Source organism: Balearica regulorum, chromosome 18, assembly GCF_011004875.1.
Source record: "Balearica regulorum gibbericeps isolate bBalReg1 chromosome 18, bBalReg1.pri, whole genome shotgun sequence".
Taxonomy (NCBI): Eukaryota; Metazoa; Chordata; class Aves; order Gruiformes; family Gruidae; genus Balearica; species Balearica regulorum.
Window position 1 is genome coordinate 5,511,697 of NC_046201.1, and position 11,685 is coordinate 5,523,381.

General features: G+C 37.5%; 1 protein-coding gene across 2 annotated transcripts in view; it reads left to right on the top strand.

Annotated features, from left to right (window-relative positions):
- MMD (monocyte to macrophage differentiation associated) overlaps window positions 1-11,454 on the top strand; it is a 45,883-nt gene extending 34,429 nt beyond the window's left edge. For both annotated transcript variants that reach the window (XM_075771014.1, XM_075771015.1), the window contains exons 3-7: window positions 5,448-5,608; window positions 6,440-6,514; window positions 6,922-7,023; window positions 7,845-7,914; window positions 9,199-11,454. In XM_075771014.1, the coding sequence (XP_075627129.1) occupies window positions 5,448-5,608; window positions 6,440-6,514; window positions 6,922-7,023; window positions 7,845-7,914; window positions 9,199-9,399 (609 nt within the window). In that variant the 3' untranslated portion in view covers window positions 9,400-11,454. The remainder of the gene's footprint in view (window positions 1-5,447; window positions 5,609-6,439; window positions 6,515-6,921; window positions 7,024-7,844; window positions 7,915-9,198) is intronic.
- Window positions 11,455-11,685: the final 231 nt, after the last annotated feature.

The window sequence follows — 11,685 nt, forward strand, 5'->3', positions numbered from 1 at the left end:
CCAAAGGTCTCATGTACAGCATTATGTAAATATATGCTTATTTGTCTAGAGAGTGAAGCAACATTCTGTTAGTTAGCACAAATATGTAGTTTATCTCATTATCCTTGTACAAATCCTGTTTACTCTGGCCAAAAAGTTAGATTTCAAAATATCTGGCAGAAGTTGCTGTACTCCTTAGCAATTCTAGCCTTCATCTACTTGAAAAACAGGCATGTCTTATTCCTGCCTGTTAGCAGTAGGTTACAGCCAAGATGTCATCAGTATTTTCTGGTATGCTGGTGTTTCCGGTGAAGCTGTCTAATTACTTTCTGGACAGTCAAGCTATGTGCTAAACCCTACCATGAACTGTTAACAACTTGGGGATAGGCAATATTAACATACATTTTGGAAGAAAATAAAGTGTAGTATGATAGTGGGATTCTTATGCCTTAAATAAAATTGTATGCAATAAATAACTTTTAATCAAAATTTAAAGCCTTGAAATTGGAATCTAATCTGGAAAAGCACAGTGGATTATGCAGAAGACGCTGGGGGAGATGCTTGCTTCTCCTCTGTGTTACAGATCGTTTTACTAAACGTTAGAAGGTCAAGTAGTTGGGTCTTTGCTGCTAGATTACAGTATGAGTTTTCAATTAGACATTGATGTAACAGAGTTTAGCAATGGTTCTTCGTATATTTTTTCAAAGCTTTATTCATAATTCAGAAGGTAGTCTACTTGTATTTTATGAGCGTGGCTGTATTCCTCAGTAGGTGTCCTGTCTGTTTTTTGACTTAAAAATACACAGTAGTCAGTTTAGGCAGCTGTTTACCAAAAAAAAAAGGGGGGGGGGATATGGAATGCCATGCATAGTTTTTTGTTACAATACTTACTATGCTACACAAAGTTAGCTTTTAAGGTATCTTCAAACTTCTAACTAGTAAGGCTATTTAAAATGTGATTATTTTTTTTTTTTAGCTTTAAATGAAGCACTGACTTGTATTTAGACACTAGGAAACAGGAAGGGCAGCTAAGCAGTTGAATACAGAGACAGAAAAGACTACTCTTGGGTTAGAGGAACAGGAAGGAAATGGTGTATAAGAGAAGCAGGAGTTGTAAGAATTTGAGTTGTAAGATAAGCTAAGTCTGAGGGGAGGGATGGCTCTTTCGTCATGAAACTCTCTAGTGTTTATCAGACAAAAGATATGCTCTGTTGTATTAAAACCTCAGAATTTAGACATGACTTGCTTTATACTGCTCTAAAAGTTTCTTCCGACTGCCTTAAAAGGAGGAACTATTCTTAAAATAAGTTACCATCTCTAGTCTAGTCTTGGTTTGTGCAGTGTGTGGGGAAAAAGAAGTATAAATATTTTAAAAATGAGGATTGGAGCATTTAGCAGGACATATGAGTATGGAAGAAGGGGTCATCAAAATTTCAGAGGGGCTCTTACGATGAAAATTTCTCCATTCTGACTGACTGATATTAGCAGTTTCTCTGCACTCTGTGTATTGCGCAACCCAAGTTGCCAGTAGGCTTCCCACTCCATGATGCTTGTCTCCTTATTTGAGAAGAGGAGATTGATGAGTAAGGAGACGCTGTACTTGGCTTCAGGATGATGCTCCTGGAGCAGGCAGCTTGAGATGGACACACTCCTTCATGGTTCCCTCTAAGTGTCACCTGTGAATTTGGCAGCTTTGTTGATATTTCCTTTGGCTTCCTTTCCACAGAGGGAGCGTAGGGACTATTAGTATTTCCCTCCCAATGAATGGCACGTGAGAAGGCAACTGTAACACCGTGCTTTGCTGCAGTGGCTTGTGCGTCAAAAGTCATTGTGGCTGACTACATAGCCTGCATGGCCTTGTGTGCAGAGAAAATAACTTAATTTGGTGTGGATGTTATATACAAAAGCAACATTTTTAACAGATTTTTAAACCTCTTACAGGAGAGATTTGTCCACAGAAATATGGAAAGAATACAGATAAAATACTGCCCAATGTGCTAGTATCCTAAGCAATCCTGGATAGATGGAAGATATGGGATCCTTTGCTGTACGTTAGTAACCAGAGTGTTTAGTTTCCCTAAAGTATGCCTGATCAGGTTTACAGCTTACTGTTTCAGCATCTTTCTTTGTGCCTTAAGGCCTTTTGCAGTGGCTGCTATTTGTGACATTACGGGTTGTGGTAGTTGGTTTCCCAAAATATGTCACATGGGGGTTGTACCCAAGTCTCCTTTTAAAGATTCCCGCCTTTAGATGTAAATAAATGTATTTTAATCCTTTGTCTTCCTCCTTATTGCAAAGAACTTTGTAACGTCATGCTCTCATTTTGTTGTGGCATATCTCTAGAAAACTTAGTGAAACTGTTGCCAACTCTCTTGTTCTGTAAACCTCTCTACCAACCCCATTTCTGATTTAGCAAGTAGTAATGAAGGTGCTAAAATTAGTAAATTGGAGCATCACAGTTCTGGTTTTGTTCATAGTACATTAAGTTGGTGGGTTTGATGGTATCCATTTGGAAGAGTTGCACTTCACGTGCAGCTTTTTGTGACTTGCAGTGACTAGTTTTATTACTAGGAATGTTGGCAACTTAGAAATGCTGTGCCATTGCTGTAAAATGACATGACACAATCACGCTCATTCTATTAGTTCTTTCACTACTTTTTGGTAAATACCCCTTCTTTTAAAGGACTGATTGATCGCTTCTCTGTTCTGAAGATTAAAATGCAATTCTTACACTAGAGATTTTTTTCCAAGTGAACATGGGAAAATCTGTCTTGTTTTGTTAACTGGAGTGCTGTATTTCTTTAAGATGGATGTTAGATATAATGAAGTCCACTGTATCATATGTTACCTGGTATGCCCTTAGTATCTAAAGAAGTCTTACCCAGTTGGCTGGAACAGCAGGGTATCATTTCTGGATTTTGTCTTTAATCTAGCTATTTTTGGTGAGAAAAAGAATGATAAAACATCTCTTGTTTAGTCTGACTGCTCCCATGATGCATATCAGGCACAGAGGGAAAGTGTTTCCATATAGAATACTTAGAAAAAACAGTAAATCCTCCTCATGTTAGTATAGTGCTGTTCCCTGTGAGAAGTAGAATCATTCTTCAGAGCCAGGACAAGGCAAAAATTAGATTAATTCAGGTCTTCATCCATCTACTCATTTGTAGCTGTGTTCTTCATTCTGAAGGTGCAAAGAAAGAGGTGATAAGAGAATTGATTATTTGTTTTAACCCTGTGACTTTATATACAATAACTACTGGAAAAACTGACTTGCAGCAAACTTTGTGTAGTCCCATTTGAGCATTATACATCATAGCTTAACTTGTGATATATTTATTTTAGTAGACTAGTGAAAAGCTAGGATATCTGTGTAAAAAAGGCAAGCTGTTCTGTGTAATATCTGACTTCCTTCCTATATCATGGTCTCAGCCAGAGCTCCAGGCAGAATCTTTGAGCAGCTCATGCCCAGTCTTCTAGTAGGAAATTAGCAGGGATTTGCTATTTTACCTAGTTCATGACACCTGCAGGTACATAATCTCTGAAACCTTTTAGTTCTTTGTCAAGTTTAGTCAAAACTTAAATTTTTACCAGAAAATAGGAAGGAAACCAATGAATGTGGAGACAGCATGATTGCACAGCTTAAAGAAACATGGCTAAAAAAAGCTATTTCTGGAGCTTAGCATTTTCCTGTCTCCTGCAAAAACTAAATGAAACTGCCACGTCTAATCAGTCTCAAGGGCTTCAGCCACACTTTAAGCTTTGTCAGATGTGGAAAGCAGGAGGGACTGATCTCCCAAGGAGTGAAACACTTTAACATTTCTTGAATTTGGGGGATGTCCAGGATATGTATATGGAAATGTATGGTTTGTGATAAATGAGAAGCCAGACCAGCGGACTATTTTTGGCCTTAAAGTGCATGAGGTCAACTTCCACAGTCTCATTACAAAACTTGGAAGCTGTTTTCACCTCTGGTCCAAATGCTGTGCATATGGGAATGCCATACTCTTCATTTTCATGGCTCTACAGCTTTTGGCTTAAATATACTAAATTTTGCAAAAAGGAAGAAAATACAATAGCAGTGAAGCTACAGTTGAAGAACTTCAAAATCCAGAAGTAAAAGCCACTTTTTTGGTTGGTTGTTTTTTTTAAACTCTCTGGATTAACCAACTGCTTTTCAGATTCATTTGGTATACTCTGCATCTTCTGCACTATAGCTGTGATCAGAGCCTCAATTTCTTCTAGTCTGCAAGTAGGTAAAGGACAAAGTGCAGAACTCTGCACTCAAAGCTATCAAACCTGTAATGCAAAGCAGAGTGGCCAGATTTGTTTAAACATTACTTGTTCCTAGCTTTACTGTTTAGCATATGAGACTTGGGTTAAACTACGAAGAATTTAACCTGTGAAGCTTATTTACAATTCAGGTGAACTAATTAACATCTTAAGCTTATATACAATTCAAGTGAACTAATAAACATCTTAAGACACACCGTAGGGGCTGGAAGGGAACTTGCGTGGACCTTTTAACTTAGGAGGCTGACAAAGATACGCCTTCATAGTGGAAGGAGACAGGTAGAATGTCTGAGCCAGCAGGTTCTTTTCTTTAAATACTTGTTGGACATGCTTTTTTTCCCTCCTTTTTTTCCTAGTTTGCCTTTTTCTGAATGAGGCAAAGGTACATGATGTAGTTTATTCTGGAAAAGAGTGGTGTTTTAAATGTGCACGAAGCCTGCAACCCACTTAGGTGCTTCATGTGAGCATGCTATTCTATCATGATGTTCTAACAGTGGTTGTTTAGGAAGACATGAATTAAAGCCTCTTGAGAGGAGAGTGGTAAGGAAAACAGACTTGGATATGCTGCATTAAAAGAACATTGTCTTTGTGCATTAAGTATCTATTCATAAAAGAAGTTTGCAGCTAATTTATTTATGATGTCTAAAACTCAAGTTCTGCAAAGCCTTTGCTTAATTCTCTTATCTTCTACTTAACTGCATACTTCTAAATGCTTAGTTTTTTCATTTAGAGTTTAAGTTTCTTTTGGTCTGTCCTGTGCTCCACCTCTGTGCACAAGAGGTGATTTAGATCCAAGCCTAAGATCAAAACCTTTTTTATAACATAAAGCAGAATGTGAAAATTAAAAAAAAAAAAAAAAACACTACTAAGACTTAGCAAATTCTCTTGTTTGTCTGATTTTGTGGCATGGCTAGAGGAGCTAGTAACCTAGCCTAACACCGTGTGAGGAGAAATTTGTCACAGTTACAACCTAGATGTCTGAGACATTTGTTGAAGTCTTCATGTTTATGTGTTGGCATACAGCTAAATGAAAAACTTCGTCTGATTAGGAGCATGCCATCAAACACTGTACATAATACTGCAGTACGCTCTATATATCTGCCCTGCTGTTGCTGTCCTGTGGGTGGTACTATATTGGCTGCCAGTAAAGACTTAACAATGGCCTTTTGTTTCCTTAGTTCCTCATTGTTCCTGCAATTGTGGGTAGTGCCCTTCTCCACCGGCTTTCTGATGATCGATGGGAAAAGATAACAGCATGGATGTATGGCATGGGACTCTGTGCACTCTTCATTGTCTCCACAGTATTTCATATCGTTTCTTGGAAAAAGAGTCACCTAAGGTATCACTGTAGCTCTTGTATAAGATGTTTTATTTTCGTGTTCTGTGATGTTTCTCAAGTGGTCAAAACCATGATTTTACAGGAGGCTGGAGTGGTACTTTGTACTGTATCATGAAAAAAACACCTTTGGTTCTCTTGGAGGAAATAGTGAGCCAAGCTCATATGCAAACAAACTTACAATGTCTGCTGCCTTTTCACAAGTAAAATATGTGTTTTTCTAGTCCCTAGTGGGTCTTAATCCAGAAGTTGCATGGGAAAAACATAATCTAAGTGCATGATGGATATAATTCCATTGCAGAAATGAGAGCGCTGTCTGGGACTATGACATGCTCAAATACTTTGAGGAACACAGATTTTGCCAAGAGAATTATAATACAGTACACAGCTAACTATCAGAAAGCTGCCTTGGAAATGAGGTAGCAATAGCAAAACTAAGATTTGATTTATTTATTTCTTAATTTTATTTTATTTTTTTGGTCCCATTATGATGCCTGTACAACTCTGGGCCATAAATTGGATTTAACCAGTAGTCATTGAATAGTAACAGTTTCTGGATTAGGCAGTTGATGTGACAGCTTCCTGCCTTCTTGCCAGAGAGCAGGATGCTTGATGGGGCAGAGATGGGGAGAGGAATGGAGGAATGCTCATCTCCTATGTGTCCTGAATGACCTCCTGAAGTTGAAGTCAGCTGGACAGTCTTTCAAATGGTTTTAAGAGGTTATGGAGCTGATGGTATTTTCCCCAAAGTAATTCTGAAGTGTGTGATGAAACTCAGATGATATGAAAGTCTTTCCAAAATCTGTCTTGGTGACTTGTTCTCTCTCTTATTAGGACAATGGAGCATTGCTTTCATATGTGTGACAGAATGATGATCTATGTCTTTATTGCGGCATCATATGCACCATGGTAAGAAATCTGAAGCACAGCTTCAGAATTAAAGCTTTTTCCAGTGTAAACAGTTTATCATTGTGGCTTTCCAAAATCTATAGGTATCTTCTTAGATGCAATTGACCGCATTCCACGTTGCGAAATGTAACATACTTTAATCTCCTGGGATTTGCTGAACAGGAAGTAATATTAAAAAACAGCAGAAAGTAATTTATTTATATTCCACATCCCCAGTTTATGCTTCCCCCGCATCAATGCAAACACACCTTCTGCCTCTCTGTGTAGAATGACCACGTGTCTTGTCCCCCATCATGCCTAAGTTATACCTCTGACTATTTACTTATTTTTATCAGGCCCCACTACTCTTGTGTCAGTATGGTCCATTCATTCATCACTCTTGTCTCTTGAAATCTTTGTACCTCCAGGTTAAATCTCCGTGAGCTTGGACCTCTAGCATCTCACATGCGTTGGTTTATTTGGCTGATGGCTGCTGGAGGAACCATTTATGTATTTCTCTACCATGAAAAGTAAGAATTATTATTTGCATTTAACTTTAAACTGAAATTAAGAGGTGGGGGCTTTCTTACTTTCTGAGTATCCAGCCTTTCACACATTGAAATAAGAGCTTTGAGACAGTGGAAACAGGTGATGAGAATGATGCAGGCTTACATCTCATCAAAAGATAATTGTATTTGCCCTGTCATAAGATGTCTTTAGGTGATATTTTGCCTTCTCTTAAATAGGTGGAAGTATCCACTTTAAAACTTTAACTTTTGCTACAAGAAAGCAGGGGTGAGATTGGGTCAAGTAAGAAACCAGTTGAAATGACGGTTTTCTTATGCCCCTAATTTATGTACATTGTGTATAGATTATATTGCAACATTATGCTGTTTATATATACTGATGCCTCTTGACTCCTGCTGCTTTCTTGGTTTCGTTTGAGGTACAAGCCTTGAGTTTCAGATTTGAATTCTTGAGCCTGCTTTCATTACTTATCCTTAGGGAGGAAGACTCAACTGTTTTCTGTTTTGGAGATGAGCGACTGCAGTTCTTGTCAAATAAAAAAGTATAAGTTGTCTCAACATTTTATTCTCACTAGTACTTAATGCAACTGGCTGCATCTAGGCAGTATTTAGAGAAGAAGGTATTGCCTGCAACTGTAGCATGCAGAAATAAATACTAGCTTTATTTTTGTTATAAAACATTAGTTGTCTGTCTGCATAGAGAACTTTTTGAATACTTTAGTGGACCCATGCTAACATTAAATTTAAAATATTCTCTTTACTGATGAAGGAAATGTTCATTCTCTTGCACACCTTCTTAAATGACTCAAATTGTTCCTTTTTAGGTATAAGATTGTTGAACTCTTTTTCTATTTAGCGATGGGATTTTCTCCTGCTCTGGTAGTGACATCCATGGTAAGGAATGGAACTGTTAACATTGCAAACACACAAACTTTCCTTTTATAACTAGCTGAAGTTCCAGTGCAGCTCTCTTTCTCCTGAAAATATGTTAATTTTAGGCCACCATAATTGTAAATGTTCTCTGCAAAAGAACCAAATATAGTCAGTTATATTTTGGGTTTATAACTTATATTCAATGAAATGCTACCTTGTTTTGTTGAAAACAAATCTGGGACACAAGGTCTAGATAAAAGAGCTTAGGTTCCAACTTTCACTTCTGAAGACCCTCATTTCTGAAAGGATATTGGATGTAACAATTCGACTACTTCCATTTCAGTAAAAAATATAAAGATGTGAAGTACATTAACCTGTCAAGGAATGTTTCTAGATTTTACTATTTATGAACTTACTTAATGTTCCACTTACCACTTACATATTGGGGAAAGAAGCTTTTTCTTTAGGAAAGTGGAATGGACTTCTGATAACATGTCCTTTTTCTTGGTATATGTAAGAGTTCTCTGGAAAACCTGACCAATTGATGTTTTGGTCTGGACCAAGATGGAGGGAAGTAAATTGACTCTTGCCTTTTTCAAAATTACTTAGAGGCAGGAAAGCTAGAATATTTTGTCTCTTACTAGAGGCTTCTTTTTATTGGTGAAGCAGGGGAAAATTGAAAAGTTGAAGTAGTTACAGTGCATCAGTTTGATACAGTTTATCTGGGATACTTCATCTCTCGGCAGTTGGCATGTGTGTGGGGTTTTTTAAAAACATTTCTTGGTGCGTCTGTAAAGTATCCTACTCAGTCTTGTCCACCTCAAAACTTTTACTATTATTTGTAGTTACACATTTTAAATAGCTTTGAATAACCCTCTCTGCTGCTAATATAAATCTGACACCTCTACAAGGTAATGCCTTAACTGTTCCACATGACTGCTGTGCTACACCAAAACCTTGCTGGATGCTTTATCCAACTAGTAGGAGTTGCATTAAACTCCACGCTTACACACAGTAATGTGGCTTTCTTTTTCTCCATGTTTGTTCTGCTAATAAGCATGAAGCAAAACATCAAACTTGTCTTATAATAGCTGGGTAACTCAAGAATTTTCTGTTGTGCTATTGAGACACATAAATACATTATTATGTATTTCACAAAGTGTAATATACTGGTTTTCTCCCTTGTCCGTCTGTCATATCCAAGATGTTTTCAGTTGACAGCCAGCTTTCTTTTCTTCTTTTGTGCATGAAATACCCTTTACCTCCTTTACACTCCACCCCTAATCTTTCCTTGTTAATTGACAGAGCAACACCGATGGACTTCAGGAGGTTGCCTGGGGAGGCGTGATCTATTGTCTGGGTGTGGTGTTCTTCAAGAGCGATGGAGTCATTCCGTTTGCCCATGCCATCTGGCACCTATTTGTGGCCACAGCAGCTGCTGTTCATTACTATGCCATTTGGAAGTACCTTTACAGAAGTCCTGCAGACATAATTCGTCACTTATGAGATATACACATATATAAAAAAAAAATCTGCACTTGGCCTCTGTAACAGTATTATTTGACTTAAGGAATTCGGAGAAATTGGAAAATTGCACAGAAAAACTGCACTGACTTTGGTAGTTCTCTGAACACAATTACTGTGAACTTATGTTGTGTGTGTCCTGCAGTTGCCCTTTGTATGGCAAGTGCTGTAAATAACCAGGATACTGTACTGCAGTACCAAGAGTCCATTCCATGTTAGTAGTACTGGCTACCTGATGTTTACAAATAAATTTTGTATTCTAGTTTAATGTTACAATTTTTAACTATGTGAATTTTTCTAAATTAGTGATTCAAATGGTGAAGTCAGTGCAATAGTGAAAATGTAACTCTTTTGATTTGAAATTGGTTACTATCACCTTTCCACTAGTCATTTATTAAACATGAATCACAGACAAATGATCCACTTTTACCACCCATTATCTTGGTATAATGTGACTTTTATAGAAATTTCCTGTGTTTTTTGTAAACTTTAAAAGTACATTTATTGAACTGAAAACACACAACTGTCATCTATGCAGTTACTCATGTTGCAAAATCTTGCAAGAAATGGTTGCATTCCACATACTGTACTGACAAGCAAACATTGTACCTCTTCCAAAGGTTGTATTACAAGCGTAATTGTAATAACCACTTTTAACAACTAAAATCTAAATGTGATTCCTCTTAGTTTTAACATGATAGCATTCTGCTCATCTGTAATACCACTTAGCACCTGAATTTCGCTTTATCTGTGTGGAAATTAAGTGCTTTAAAGGAAATAGTTGACACGAGTTTCTCCTTGCGATTCCCAGTTCTGCTCCGTGCCGCCCAGTCGGGCAGCGGTTAGATGAAAGCTGACTTACCGCAGGTTGCAGTATTAAGGAAGGTGGACGGCTACTATCCCCCTACCCAAACCAGAGTCAGTTGATTCTCCAGAACATGTAGACATACACCGGTGCTGTAATATTAAGGCTTGGATTTTCAAAGGGAGTTAAATTGGACAACAGAACCAGTTCCCACCAGCTTTCGTTGGGGTTCTGTTGGGAAATCCTGGTCAGAGCAGCAGGTACAGAGCAATTGCTGACCACTTGGAATTCATGGTTGTGGGTTCTTCAGCAAGTTCTTGAACTTCATACGGTGTCGCTTGTCGTTCTGGGACTTAACACAGAGTAAATCTGGTCTTTAACTGTATTGCTGTCTTTCTGTCCAGGAAACCCAAATGTGGTAGCAAGTCGTGACTGTGGAACATGTGCATTAAATGACCAGATGTAGGAAAGTCATTGTAATACTGTTTGCCCAATAATTGTATCCTGTCCCACTATATAATGAATGTCTTATATTAAGATTGACTTTATCCTTTTTCTAATTTACTCAGTTTTTCATGTCAGTATTTAAAAACAAAACCAAAACGTGTTGCCTTTTTCAGATTTTGTTCTGGATATTGCCTGTCTGCAAACAATAAGTAGCAAGATAGGGAAGTTTTTCAAGGTACCGTTTAATATTGCAGCTATATTTGCCAGTGGGTTGCATATTTTAGAATCTATACATTTGTATACGGAATTTACAAGAGGGACAAACTTTAAATTCAAGGCATTGAAGAAGAATTGCTGTATGGTGTTAGCAGGTGCTTGGAGAAACGGCACCACTACAGCAGACTAGTTAACTGCCCCAAAGAGTCTAAATGGAACATCTGGGCAGGTAATTCCTAATACAACAGTCTCGCACATCTGGATGCCTCGGTTTTTTAACATTGTGTCTATTTTAATATTTTCCACTTTTTGTGAGTTCATATATTTTGTTTAAATGCAGTACTGTTAAAACCACTAAAATACATGTAAAGGTTTTCTGTAGTCAAAAGTGAAACTATTGCTTGAATATGTTTGGTTTAAGTTAATTTTTCATGGCATTGCTTTTTGGAGTGTTTGAAATGGTTTTTAAAAAATTTCAATTCGCCAAAAATATTTTGAATTACTGTATTCTAGTCAATATGATAATGAATGTACTAGACTAACAATAAACATTTTGTGCAATTTGGAAACTTGTATTCTTGGTGGTTGGTTTGTGGTTTTTTTTCCTTTCCAGCACTTAGGCAGGAAGGTAAGGGACTAACACCGATAGCACTCTGGATGCGGGAGAGCTGGAGTTGAACATAATGACCCTCATGCTTGCTCAGTTTTTAAATGAAAACAGTAGGAAAGATTACAATCCACATAATTCAACTTGTGGTATGGAAAAAAAAGTATGTTTATGTAAATTTTGGTCAATATTG